This window comes from Heterodontus francisci, chromosome 14 (genome assembly GCF_036365525.1).
Source record: "Heterodontus francisci isolate sHetFra1 chromosome 14, sHetFra1.hap1, whole genome shotgun sequence".
NCBI classification, from domain to species: Eukaryota; Metazoa; Chordata; class Chondrichthyes; order Heterodontiformes; family Heterodontidae; genus Heterodontus; species Heterodontus francisci.
In genome coordinates, this window is record NC_090384.1 from 42,331,775 (window position 1) to 42,345,477 (window position 13,703).

At 43.6% G+C, this 13,703-nt stretch overlaps 1 protein-coding gene across 8 annotated transcripts in view; it reads left to right on the top strand.

Moving 5' to 3' along the window:
* The window catches only part of LOC137376993 (oxysterol-binding protein-related protein 8-like), a 209,723-nt gene that overhangs the window by 138,078 nt on the left and 57,942 nt on the right, over positions 1-13,703 (top strand). For 6 of the 8 annotated variants that reach the window (XM_068046065.1, XM_068046064.1, XM_068046066.1 and 3 more), the window contains 4 exons: positions 4,541-4,621; positions 7,544-7,645; positions 8,514-8,717; positions 10,793-10,877. In XM_068046065.1, the coding sequence (XP_067902166.1) occupies positions 4,541-4,621; positions 7,544-7,645; positions 8,514-8,717; positions 10,793-10,877 (472 nt within the window). Of the gene's footprint in view, positions 1-4,540; positions 4,622-7,516; positions 7,646-8,513; positions 8,718-10,792; positions 10,878-13,703 lie in introns of those variants that run through there. The other 2 variants (XM_068046071.1, XM_068046072.1) reach the window with 2 other exon arrangements.

Sequence of the window (13,703 nt, forward strand, 5' to 3'; positions counted from 1 at the left end):
GAAGACTGGAAGAGTGATTGTGATAGGTGATTAATAGTCAAGCGAACAGACAGGCATTTCTGTGGCTGCAGATGTGAATCCAGGATGGTGTGTTGCCTCCTTGGTGCCAGGGTCAAGGATATCACTGAGCGGCTGCAGAGCATCCTCATTGGGGAGAGTGAACAGCCAGCAGTCATGGTCCACATTAGTATCAACGACATAGTTAGAAAGAGGGATGTGGTCCTGCAGAAAGAGTTTACTGAGCTATGTAATAAATTAGCAAGCAGGACCTCAAAAGTAGGAATCTCCAAATTACTGCCAGTGCCACGCGCAAGTGAGTACAAGAATAGAAGGATAAGACAGATGAATGGAGGCTGGAAAGTTGGTGCAGGAGGGAGGGCTTTAGATTCTTGGGACATTGGGAGCGGCTGTGGGGGAGATGGGACCTGTACAGACCGGACGGATTGTTCCTGAACAGAGCCAGACTGAGTTCCTTGCGGGATGTTTTGCTAGTGCTGATGGGGAGAGTTTAAACTAGTTTGGCAGGGGGTTGGGGGCCTGAGGGTAGACTCAGTTGGGACAAAATCAGAATGAAAATGGAAGGCAGCAAATTAGTGGATGAGTCTGGAAGGCAGAAGAAACAAAAGTTAGAGAATAAAAAAAGCAGTTTGGCAGTGCTCAAGGGTATCTACTTCAATACAAGGAGTATAGCAAATAAAGCAGATGAGCTGAGGGCACAGTTAAACACGTGACAGTATGGTGTCATAGCTATTACAGAAACATGGCTGAAAGTGGGACAGGAATGGCAGCTCAAGTTTCCTGGTTACAGGGTTTTCAGATGCGATAGAGAGGGGATAAGAAAGGATGGGCAGTGGCAACTTTGGTCAAAGAAACAGCTGTGAGGAGGGATGGTATGTTGGAAGGTTCATCAAATGCTATATAGATCAAGCTAAGGAACCAAAAAAGGGGCAATCACACTGCCGGGAGTGTACTATAGACCCCCAAACAAACAGTCAGAGGGAGCTAGAAGAGCAGATATATAGGCAAATCTCTGGGAAGTGCAAAACAATAGGGCAGTAATAGTCGGGGATTTTAGCTACCCCAATATTCACTGGGATAGTTTTAGTGTGAAAGGAATTGTGGAAGCAGAATTCTTGAGGTGCATTCAGGAGAACCATTTTGACCAGTATGTAGCAAGTCCAACAAGAGAGGATGCAGTTTTAGACTTAGTTTTAGGAAATGAAGCTGGGCAGGTGGAAGGAGTGGCAGTGGCAGAGGGAGAGCATTTTGGTGGTAGTGATCATAATTCAGTTAGTTTTAACATAATTATGGAAAAGGACAAGGATACAACAGGAGTTAGCTTTCTCAGTGGGGGCAAGGAAAATTATATTAATCTGAGGAGTGATTAGAAAGTGGTCTGGAAACAGCTACTTGAAGGTAAATCAGTGTCAGAGCAGTGGGAGGCATTCAAAGGGGAGATTCAAGGGCTTTAGAGTAAACATGTTCCCACAAAGAAAAAGGGTGGCCAAATCTAGGGCCCCATGGATGTCAAGGAGCTTACAGGGTAAGATAAGGCAGAAAAGAAAAGCCTACGCCTGACACCAAGAACTCAATACTACAGAAAGCCGAGAGGAGTATAGAAAGTGGAGGGGTGAATTCAAAAAGGACATTAGGAAAGAGAGGGCATGAAAGAATATTGGCAAGCAAAATCAAGGTGAACCAAAGATGTTTTATCAATACATTAAGAGTAAGAGGATAACTAAGGAAAGAGTGGGGCCCATAAAAGACCGAAAAGGTAACCTATGTGTAGAGGTGGAAGATGTTGGTGTTGTTCTTAATTAATACTTTGCATCTGTCTTCACAAAAGAGGGGGACAATGCAGATATTGTACTTAAGGAAGAGGGATGTGAAGTATTGGATGTGATAAACATAGGGAGAGTTGATAAACATAGGGAAAGTTGATAAATCACCAGGGCCTGATGAAATGTACCCTAGGCTGTTAAAAGAAGCCAGAGAGGAAATAGCGGAAGGTCCATCATTTTCCACTCCTCACTGGATACAGGTGTTGTGCCGGAGGATTGGAGGACTGCTAACATTGTACTTCTGTTTAAAAAGGGAGCAAGGTATAGACCAAACAATTACAGGCCAGTCAGTCTAACCTTAGTATTGGGTAAATTATTGGAATCAATTTTGAGAGACAGGATAAACTGTCACTTAGAAGTGCACAGATTAACCAAGGATAGTCAGCATGAATTTGTTAAGAGATCATGTCTGACTAACTTGATCAAATTTTTTGAAGAAGTAACAAGGAAGAGAGATGAGGGTAGTGCAGTTGATGTGGTCTGGATTTAAGCAAGGTACTTTTGACAAGGTCCCACGTGGCAGACTGGTTAAAAAAAATAAAAACCCATGGGAGCCAGGGAAATGCAACAAGGTGGATACAAAATTGGCTCAGTGGCAGGAAACAAAGGGTAATTGTTGATGAGTATTTTAGCGACTGGAAGGCTGTTTCCAGTGGCGTTCCGCAGGGCTCAGTACTGGGTCCCCTGCTTTTTGTGGTGTATATTAATGATTTGGACGTAAATGTAGGGGGCATGATCAAGAAGTTTGCGGACGACACAAAGATTGGCCGTGTGGTAGATAGCAAGGAGGATGGCTGTAGACTGCAGGAAGATATTGATGGTCTGCTCAGATGGACAGAAAAGTGGCAAATGGAATTCAACTTGGAAAAGTGTGAGTTGATACATTTGTGGAGGTCAAACAAGGCAAAGGAGTACATGATTAATGGGAAAATACTGAGAAGTATAGAGGAAGTAAGGGGCCTTGGAGTGAATGTCCACAGATCCCTGAAGGTAGCAGGACTGGTCGATAAGGTGGTTAAGAAGGCATATGGAATCCTTTCCTTTATTAGCTGAGGTATAGAATACAAGAGCAGGGAGGTAATGCAGGAACTGTATAACTCATTGGTTAGGCCACAACTTGAGTACTGTGTGCAGTTCTGGTCACCTCATTACAGAAAGGATGTAATTGCACTAGAAAGGGTACAGAGGAGATTTACGAGGATGTTGCCAGGACTGGAAAAATGCAGCTATGAGGAAAGATTGAATAGACTATGGTTGTTTTCCTTGGAACAGAGAAGGCTGAGGGGAGATCTGATTGAAATGTACAACATTTTGAGGGGCCTGGATAGAGTGGAGGTGAAGGGTCTATTCACCACAGCAGAGAGGTCAGTGACAAGGGGGCATAGATTTAAAGTGACTGGTAAAAAAATTAGAGGGGAGATGAGGAAAAGCTTTTTCACCTAGAGAGTGGTGATGGTCTGGAACTCACTGCCTGAAAGGGTAGTTGAGGCAGAGACCCTCAACTCATTCAAAAGGAGTCTGGATATGCACCTCAAGTGCCGTAAGCTGCAGGGCTAAGGACCAAATGCTGGAAGGTGGGATTATAATAGGTGGATCCTTTTTCGGCCGGCACAGACACGATGGGCCAAGTGGCCTCTTTCTGTGCCGTAAACTTACTATGATTTTATGATAGCTGTGGGCTGCAAGGAGCTATCGATGGACTGGTCAGGTGGACAGAATAGTGGCAAATGGAATTCAACCCGGAGAAGTGTGAGGTGATGCATTTGGAGAGGTCAAACAAGGAAAAGGAATACACGATTAATGGGAGAATACTGAGAGGTGTAGAGGAAGTGAGGGACCTTGGAGTGAATGTCCACAGATCCCTGAAGGTAGCAAGACAGGTGGATAAGGTGGTTAAGGCGGCATATGGAATCCTTTCCTTTATTAGCCAAGGTATAGAATATAAGAGCAGAGACGTTATGCTGGAACTGTATAAATCCTTGGTTAGGCCACAATTGAGTACTGTGTGAAGTTCCGGTCACCTCATTACAGAAAGGACGTAATTGGACTAGAGAGGGTACAGAGGAGATTTACGAGGATGTTGCCAGGACTGGAAAAATGCAGATATGAGGAAAGATTGGATAGGCTGAGGTTGTTCTCCTTGGAACAGAGAAGGCTGAGGGGAGATTTGATTGAAGTGTACAAAATTATGAGGGGCTTGATAGAGTGGAGGTGAAGAGCCAATTTACTTTAGCAGAGAGGTCAGTGACTAGGGGACAGAGATTTAAAGTGATTGGTAGAAAGATTAGAGAGAGATGAGGAAACACTGTTTCTCCCAGAGGGTGGTGGGGAACACCGCCACCTGAAAGTTCCCCTTCAAGTCGCACATCATCCTGACATGGAAATATATCACTGTTCCTTTATCATCACTAGGTCAATATCTTTGAATTCCCTACCTAACAGCACTGTGGGAATACCTTCACCAGATGGACTGCAGAGGTTTAAGAAGATGGCTCACCGCCACCTTCTCAAAGACAATTAGGGATGAACAATATATGCTAGCCTTGCCAGCGATGCCCATGCCCCATGAATGAATAAGAAAAAAAGTTGTCATACCTACAAACTATAGCCAAAAGCTGGCCCTGATTGGGCTTAGCTGTAATGTTCAGTTTCTGTGTGTGGTGAAGCAGTGCTAAACTAGTCTCCCTTATTTATTTCAGTCTGATTCCAAGCTATACAACAGCTGCAACAAAGACTGTGTATCCCACATCGCTAAACTTGCCAAGAAAGAATCCTTGAAGGTATGTATCTCCAGCTGCCAATGCAGCAGCAAAAGGCTGCCCTATGTAACTTCTTTCACTGTTCCCTCATTTTTGAGATGCAATTATTGATTTCTTTTTTTGTATCAAAATAATGCATTGATCTGACATCTGCTCCACAATGAAGTCATGTATTAGAAAAGCAAAATATTGTGGGTACTGAAATAAAAAGAAAAATGCTGGAAATACTCAGTAGGTCAGGCAGCATCTGTGGAGAGAGAAGCAATTAAAGTTTCAGGTCTGTTCATCATGAAAGGTCACACACCTGAAACATTAACTCTGTTTCTCTCACCACAGATGCTGCCAGACCTGCTGAATATTTCCAGTATTTTCTGTTTTAAGTCATGTATTAGGTTTAGCAGCAGGTCAATCACTCAAAGTTAGGATGAGTCTCAGATCCTCATGCCCCTCACTGTAATATATATGAAATCTGCATTTTATTGTACCATTCTCTGATAGGACAAAGGGAAGTGCAAATGAGAAAGGTCTTTCAGCCCATTCAGATCATCTTTCCTTCCATGGAAGCCTATTAACCCCTTCAGAGAATCTCCCCTTTCACCCTGGAATTCGTGATTTAAGTAGAAATCTTGTCAAATTTTAAGAGGAAGTTAAATAGGTGGTTAAAAGAAATGGGGATAAAGGAATATAGAAACAGGGCAGGCGCATAGGATAAGGACTGCTGCTCATGCAATAAACACTAAAATGGACTAATTGAGCCAAATGGCCTGTTCCTGGGTTGTAATTGCTGTGTAATCTACATAACTCCGATATGCCCTACATTCTTCAGCATAACACACTCCAAAATACATTACATCTCTCTTCTAACCATTTGTCATGTGTTCCCTTAATTTTAAAATACTAATATACCATGCACTTCCCACTATACTACTTGGATAACTCAAACCTCTCACTGTAATATTCTTTGAAATATCCTGTGTGCCTCACTGACGATCACATCATCTTCCTCCAATGCCTCTCCATTGTTGTTCAGCTGGGTGGGACTGCACTCACCTGGTTCCATTCTTATCTATCTAGTTGTAGCCAGAGATTCACCTGCAATGGCTTCTCTTCCCACTCCCACACAGGTACATCTGATGTCCCCCAAGAATCTATCCTTGCCCCCTTCTATTTCTGATCTATATGCTGCCCATCAGCAGCATCATCTGAGAACACAATGTCAGTTTCCGCATGAATGCTGATGATATTCAGCTTGACCTTACAACTACCTCTTTCAACCCCTCCACTGTCTCTAAATTGTCAGGCTCCTTGTCCACCGTCCAGTACTGGGTGAGCAGAAATTTCCTCCAGTTAAATATTGTGAAAACTGAAGCTTAAAAGCTTGGTCAAAGAAGTCCAAATTGTCTTTGGTCCTCTCCACAAAGTCTGCTCCCTAGCCATTGGCTCCATCTCTCTACCTGGCAACTCTCTGAGGTTGAATCTGATTGTTTGGAACCTTGATGTCATATTTGACCTTGAGATGAGTTCATCCACAGATATGCTCCACCACTAAAACTGTCTACTTCTATCTTTGTAACTTTGCCCAAGATCGCCTCGCCTCAGCTCAGCTCAGCTGCTGCTGAGACCCTCATCCATGCCTTTGTACCTCTAGCCTTGACGATTCTAACACACTCCTGCCCGGCCTCCCATGTTATACCCTCCGTAAAATTGTGGTCATCCAAAACTCTGTTGTACATGTCCGAACTTGCGTCAAATCCTGTTCATGCATCACCCATTTGCTCACTGACCTACACTGGCTCCCGGTTAAGCAACACCTCGTTTTTAAAATTCTCATCCTTGTTTTCAAATCCCTCTATGGCCTCACCCTTCCCTTTTCTGTTATCTCCTCCAGCCCTACAACCCTCTGAGATATCTGCATTCATCGAATTCTGGCCTCTTGAGCATCCATGATATTAATCACTCCACTATTGATGGCCGTGCCTTCAGCTGCCTCGGCCCTACACTCTGGAATACCCTCCCAAAACCTCTCCAACTGTTTTCCTCACTTCCTTCCTTTAAGCCGCTTTTTAAAACCTACCTCTTTGACCATATCTCCTGATATTGCCCTTATTTGATTGTGTCATATTTTGTTTTATTAATGGCCCGTGAAGTGTCTTGAGACATTTTTATTATGTTAAAGGCACTATAAAAATACAACTTGTTGTTGTTATTTGTAACACTTTCTGATATTCTCCACATCTTTATCCACGGGGTTCAACCAGAAGTTAACATGAACAGATATTGGCTAAGGATGAGTTTCCATGATGTACTAGTTGTGCAATTCCATTCAGGAAAAAAGGCTCACGCTCAGTTCTTTTCCTTTCCACTAGCTACTCAATGCTGATCATTATTTTTAAGCCCTAGTAACTATCTAAGCAGTGCAATTACCAACTTGACTCCATAATCCAGTCTTTTGCTTAATTACAATATTGAGTTAATGCTATATTTTCAGATGTGCTTTCTTTCAGATGGGATGTTAAATCAATGTGTGTCTGTTCAGATGAGCATAACGTATCCTATTCAAAGATCAGAGCTCTCCCAGTGTCCATCAACATTTTCTCTTGACTGAAAGCATTTTAACCAGTCATTCGTGTCACTTGTTGTTTGTGGGACCTTTCTGTGCACACATTGGCTGCTGCATTTACTATATTGGATGTGAAGTACTTTGGAATGTCCTGAGGACATTAAATATGCTATGTAATTGCAAGGCTGTCCTTTAAAAATGAGGTTGTCTTTTCATTGATGGAAGATTCTAAATGAATGGCTTAATATGTTTCTTCAGTCTCCTTTACAATATTCATTGGTGGAATGTTCCCCAGTGACTCACACGCTGGAGTGTATTCCAAAATGTTTTTTGAAATTAACTGTTTGATTCACCAGCAGGGATGGATTCTATATTTTAAATAGGTTCAGAAGAAAAATTACAGACAGGAGAAGAAGAGGGCCAGCAAGGAGATGCTCAGTGCTTTGAAGGACCCTTCCGTGGTCGTGATGGAGGATTGGCTGAAGGTAGGTCACCCAAGCTGTTGGTGTTCAAATTCATCACGAAAATATCAACTGACAGCCAATCCAAAGAATGGATACAGAGAACCACTTCAACAAGTTAAATCCGTAGTCATCCAAACCATTAGTTTAACAATTAACTCAGGCATTGGGCAGGCAGTCCCTCTCAAATGACAGTCAACCCAAATAATGGATGCTGAGATCACTTCAACCAACTTCAGTCATCAAAACCATCTGTGTTCAAACCCAACTTAACTTCAAGGCACTGGGATTAACCTTAGCCAACAGCCAACTATTTTATCATCAGTGTCTCTTCTGCCATCTCCACGCCATACCACTGTGGTAATATGTGTGCAGTAATGTATTCTTCGAATTTTGGTTCTATTTTTAATTGCAATACCTTTTGCTAATACCCCTGCAGGGCCTGAGGCAGATAAAGGGAAAGTTGGTACATAATACAGCAACTCAATTCATGTATGAAGGGGAGATGTAGACAAGGAACCAATGGCCATTGTTCCAGCCTGCTGGTCAGTGAAGGGCCTGTGCTATAAACGGGCTATGCCCATAAGCCCATAGCATTACAATAGCTGTGATAAACTATATTCATTTCAATTATATTTGAGCGCTTGAACAAGGAAGATTGTCTACACCTGGTTATTTTGCTCAGATATAATTAATGGCAGAGTCAAAATTTGTTTTTACTGTACTTGTTCTTACATCAAAGCTCCTTTATCTAGCACACAAAGGCTAAGCCCTCCACTTCTGCAGTTAGTGTACAAAACATACATTGTTTTGTTCAATACATGTTCAAAATTTTATATTCTCAGTTTCTTTGTACTGCTTGAAGAGCCATGCCCCATAATCTCTATTACAGATCCGAGGTACTCTGAAAAGCTGGACCAAATTCTGGTGCGTGCTCAAACCTGGCATTCTGCTAATTTACAAAACACCCAACAATGGCCAGTGGGTGGGGACCATCCTTCTCAACACCTGCGAGCTCATCGAAAGACCCTCCAAAAAGGATGGCTTCTGTTTCAAACTATTCCATCCTCTGGATCAGTCCATCTGGGCAGTGAAGGTAATGTGTGTCCACTGTACCATAGACTCAGAATCAAGGTCTGACTTGAAATAGAAAAACACATTGGAGTGGATATCCTGGTACCAAAGAAATAGATAAAACCCTCCAAAAATATGCAATACCTATAGAGGGGTTCCACCATACACTTTGGATGCTGGACTAAACTTGGCACCATTGCATTCTCTTACTGTAGCAAGAGAAAAGAAAAGAAACAACTATTAGCACAGTTCATGCAAACACTTGCTTGGGTAATATTGTAGTCCTTTATAAGGAAAGTGGGAGATGGCGTTCCCGAGTGCTATCAGTGAATTTTGCAGGGTAAAGGCCGGCTCGGGTCTGCAAATGAAACCCGACCCCAGACCGACAGAACCACATCCAACCCTGAACCCGACCCAGCCCGAGTCCTTTCATTTTTGCCCGCGCTCAACCCGACCCGACCATCAGTTAATCTACCTTTTTTCACTTTGTTGCTGATCTGCACAAGCTTAAAATAACAAAACCACCTTTCTAGTCCAAAAATTACATTAATATTGGAGCCACTTACCCGAGGTTGTGATAGAGTGAGTTTGACCCGACCCGAGCCCGAATGCCAGACCTGGAAGTGCGACCCGACCCGAACCTGACACGTCATCGGGTCCCATCGTGTTCGGGTTGGGTAGCTGGCCTTTATTGCAGGGATCAAGTTGTCACATTACCAATACTTCTAAGGGGTTGTAGTAGGGTATAAAGGGAAAAATGACTGCCACTGGTCGGCTAGAGGGAATAAATAGGGCATGGACTATCCCACCAGAAACAGTAGTGGAGGGAGAGGGAAATAGAAAATTTTAAAAGGGTATGGCAAAAGAGGAAAATAGGATTAAATGAATAGTTCTTTCTGAGAGATAGTATGGACACAGTGGGGTGAATAGCCAACTTCTAAGCTGTAAATTTCTTATGATTCTAGTTCCCTTCAGTTTGATGCTATTGAAAAAGCCTCTGAAGTTGTAGTTTGGCTTTATTGCATGATCTGTACTATACCTCATGTGTTTGTGAACTGAAATGCTACACATACCCTAACCTAAAACTCAGAACTCACTACCTGGGCATGGGTGGAATCCTGCTTGTCTGATGCACTGCATGATGCACCGAGGTTCATACATCACGACACATCCAGTGATGGGACAAATGGCCTCCTTCTGCGCTGTAACAATTCTGTGATTCTGTGATTTGAGGATTTGATTCATGCCATGGGCAAAATAGTGTTATTTTGCTAGTGTTGCAACTGTTCTTCAATAGTCTTGGATTCTCAGTGCTATAGAATATATCATGTTTACATCGTGAGGCAGATTCAACCTCACCAGTGCCAACAGCTGAATAGATACGCATGCCTAGTTTTCTGAAAGATCATACAATCAGACTTCCAGTACAAAACTTTTCCTGCTGTTTGGGAAGATCTGCACAACCAGATGCCAGATTAAAGAAACTGCATCAATGCCCTGGAAGCTCAGGTTTGATGCCGTGGCTGGAAAAAAATGGTGTTAGTTGTTTAAATTGCTGCTCCAGCACTTCTGCCTCCTCAGGTAGCTGTAGTCATTTTTCTTTTTTTAATTCCTTCATGGGGCTTGGGTGCACCTGAGGCAGCACTGCCACTTCCTTCATATTACTGTACTGCACCAAAGCCAAGGTTGCCACTAGTGACAGTGCTGTAAAATACGGCCATAATAAAAGTTTTAGATTCATGTGCCAGAATGGAAGTTCAACCAGTCTGTGCAACATGAGTCGTTTCATTTTTGGCCCTTAAGGAGAACTTCCAGAAGTCATACGAATGCCTCTCCTCGCTTGAGTGCCTGTTGAGTACTGGCTTTTTATAATCACCATAGATTCAACAGACAAATTAGAAGGGCTACATCTCCAAAGAAAGTCATGCTTCTAACACTACATAAGGTGTCAGAGGAGACAAGCCCACAGCCTACTTGTCCCAAAGGAAAGTTCAGTATCAACTGACGTTTGTGGCCAACTTAATACACAATGTCACCCAACACTCTTTCCCCAAAGCCACTCATCCCTATATTAACTTTAGACCTCGTCTTTTCCAGGGTCCAAAAGGTGAGAATGTGGGATCGATAACACAGCCCCTGCCCAGTAGTTACCTGATCTTCCGAGCTGCCTCTGAGTTGGATGGTGAGCTTATGTCTCGCGTGTTTCTGCCTGAGAGATGGTGAGAATGAATTTAGAGGGTGCACAGTAGAATAGGGCAGAACTGAGAATGACAGTTTATACCTGGAGGAAGGCAAGCTTCATATCTAGGAATGATAGCATCACATGGTCTCCACAGTTATGCATTATAACTCTGAGAAAACTGGGATTGCATGAAGTGAGAGGTGTGTTTTTAACTGCAAGATATCATGTCAATAATCATCTTAAGGGTGTACAAAGGAAAGTGTTTCTGAGAAATCTTAACAAAGTGAGCTTTATCCTCCTCCATAATCCTAACCCATACAATAGTCGGCGGAAGAACTGCACTGGTCATTTTTCTTTTTTTATTCCTTCATGGGATGCGGGTGTCACTGGCAAGGCCAGCAATCTTTTGCCTATCCCTAGTTGCCTTTGAGAAAGGTGGTGTTGAGCCACCTTCTTGAACTGCTACAGTCCATATGGTGAAGGTGCTCCCACTGTGCTGTTGGATAGGGACTTCCAGCATTTTCACCCAGCAACAATGAAGGACCAGTGATATATTTCCAAGTCAGGATGGTGTGTCACTTAGAGGGGAACTTGAAGATGGGGGTGTTCCCACGCGCCTGGTGCCTTTGACCTTCTAGGTGACAAAGGTTGTGGGTTTGGGAGGTGCGGTTGAAGAAACTTTGGCAAATTGCTGCAGTGCATCTTGTAGATAGTACACACTGCAACCACAGTATGCCAGTGGTGGAGGGAGTGAATATATAAGGATGTAGGTGCCAATCAAGTGGGCAGCTTTGTCCTATACTCACTGTGTGTGGTGACACTGTAAGTACGGTAAGAAAAGGATATTGCTTAAAATTGTAGCAAATAGCGACCAGAGATATCTTCTCTTTTCTATCCCCCACTCACCTCCCTTTCTCAGCAATATTCTCTGTTTCATGCAATGATGCACAAATTGGGTTTTAAATATCATTCATCTCCCTGATAGCCTAAATGCAACAAACAGTGTTCAACTCATATGGTACATGCCCAATATTACTTTTCATTATAGAACAGAGGGGTTAACCTTTTTTATTTCGAATAGATGATGCTTCTGTTAAAACAATGGCGAGAGGAATTTGATACACATGTGAACATGTGCTATGAGAACTATATGATAACTACAATTGAATCCCAGTTCCCCTGAGCTGCGTAGGGCTAATCGACCAACTTCCCATTCCTGATTGCTATGCAATCACCACCGCTAAAAGCTGCACATGTGCAGACATTTGGTGAGTACAGGATTGATCTCTGCTATGATATCCTACATGGTTGAATAGCCTGCCAACATGCATTAATCAAGGGGGGTGGTGGCATAGTGGTAATGCCACTAGACTATTAACCCAGAACCCCAAGCTAATGCTCTGGGGACATGAGTTCGAATCCCACCATGGCGGATGGTGGAATTTGAATTCAATTAATAAATCTGGAATTAAAAAAGCTAGTCTAGTGGTGACCATGAAATCATTGTCCATTGTTGTAAAAACGCATCTGGTTCACTAATGCCCTTCAGAGAAGGAAATCTGCCATCCTTACCTGGTCTGGCCTACATGTTAATCCAGACCCACACCAATTTGGTTGAATCTTAATTGCTCTCTAAAATGGCCTAGCAAGCCACTCAATTGTATCAAACTGCTACAAAGACTAATAAGAGGAATGAAACTGGACAGACCACTTGGCATCGATCTAGGCATCAGAAACGACAACAGCAAACCCAGCCCTGCTGACCCTGCAAAGTCCTCCTTACTAACATCTAGGGACTTGTGCCAAAATTGGGAGAGCTGTCCCACAGAAACATTAAGCAACAGCCTGACATTGTCATACTCACAGAATCATACCTTGTAGACAATGTCCCAGACACCACCATCACCATCCCTGGGTATGTCCTGTCACACCGGCGGTCATCCTACTGGACTGGACGTACCCACCAGAGCTGGTGGCACAGTGGTATACAGCCGGGAGGGAGTTGCCCTGGGAGTTCTCGACATAGACTCTGAACCCCATGAAGTTTCATGGCATCAGGTCAAACATGGACAAGCAAACCTCCTGCTGATTACCACCCTTTGCCTCCCCACCCGCTGCCCCCCCCCCCCAACCTCGACTGATGAATCAGTGATTCTCCATGTTGAGTACCACTTGGAAGAAGCACTGAGGGTAGCAAGGGCACAAAATGCCCATCATCAAGAGTGGCTCGGTAGTAGCACAGCTGGCCGACTCCTAAAGGACATAGTTGCTTGACTGGGCCTGTGGCAGGTGGTAGGGGAACCAACAAGAGGGAAAAACCTATTTAACCTCGTCCTCACCTATCTATCTATCGCAGATGCATCTGTCCATGACAGTATTGGTAGGAGTGACCATCGCATAGTCCTTGTGGAGATGAAATCCCGTCTTCACACCATCGTGTTGTGTGGCACTACCACCGTGCTAAGTGGGACAGATTTTGAACAGATCTAGCAACTCAAAACTGGGTCTCCATGAGGCACTGTGGGCCATCAGCAGCAGCAGAATTGTATTCAACCACAATCTGTAACCTTATATCCGTCACTCTACCATTACCATCAAGCCGGGGGACCAACCCTGGTTAAATGAAGAGTGCAGGAGGGCATGCCAGGAGCAACACCAGGCATACCTCAAAATGAGGCATCAGCCTGGTGAAGCTATAACACAGGACTACTTGCATGCCAAGCAGCGGGAGCAGCATGCAATAGACAGGGCTAAGCGATCCCACCAGCAATGGATCAGATCTAAGCTCTGCAGTCCTGCCACATCCAGTCATGAATGGTGGTGGAC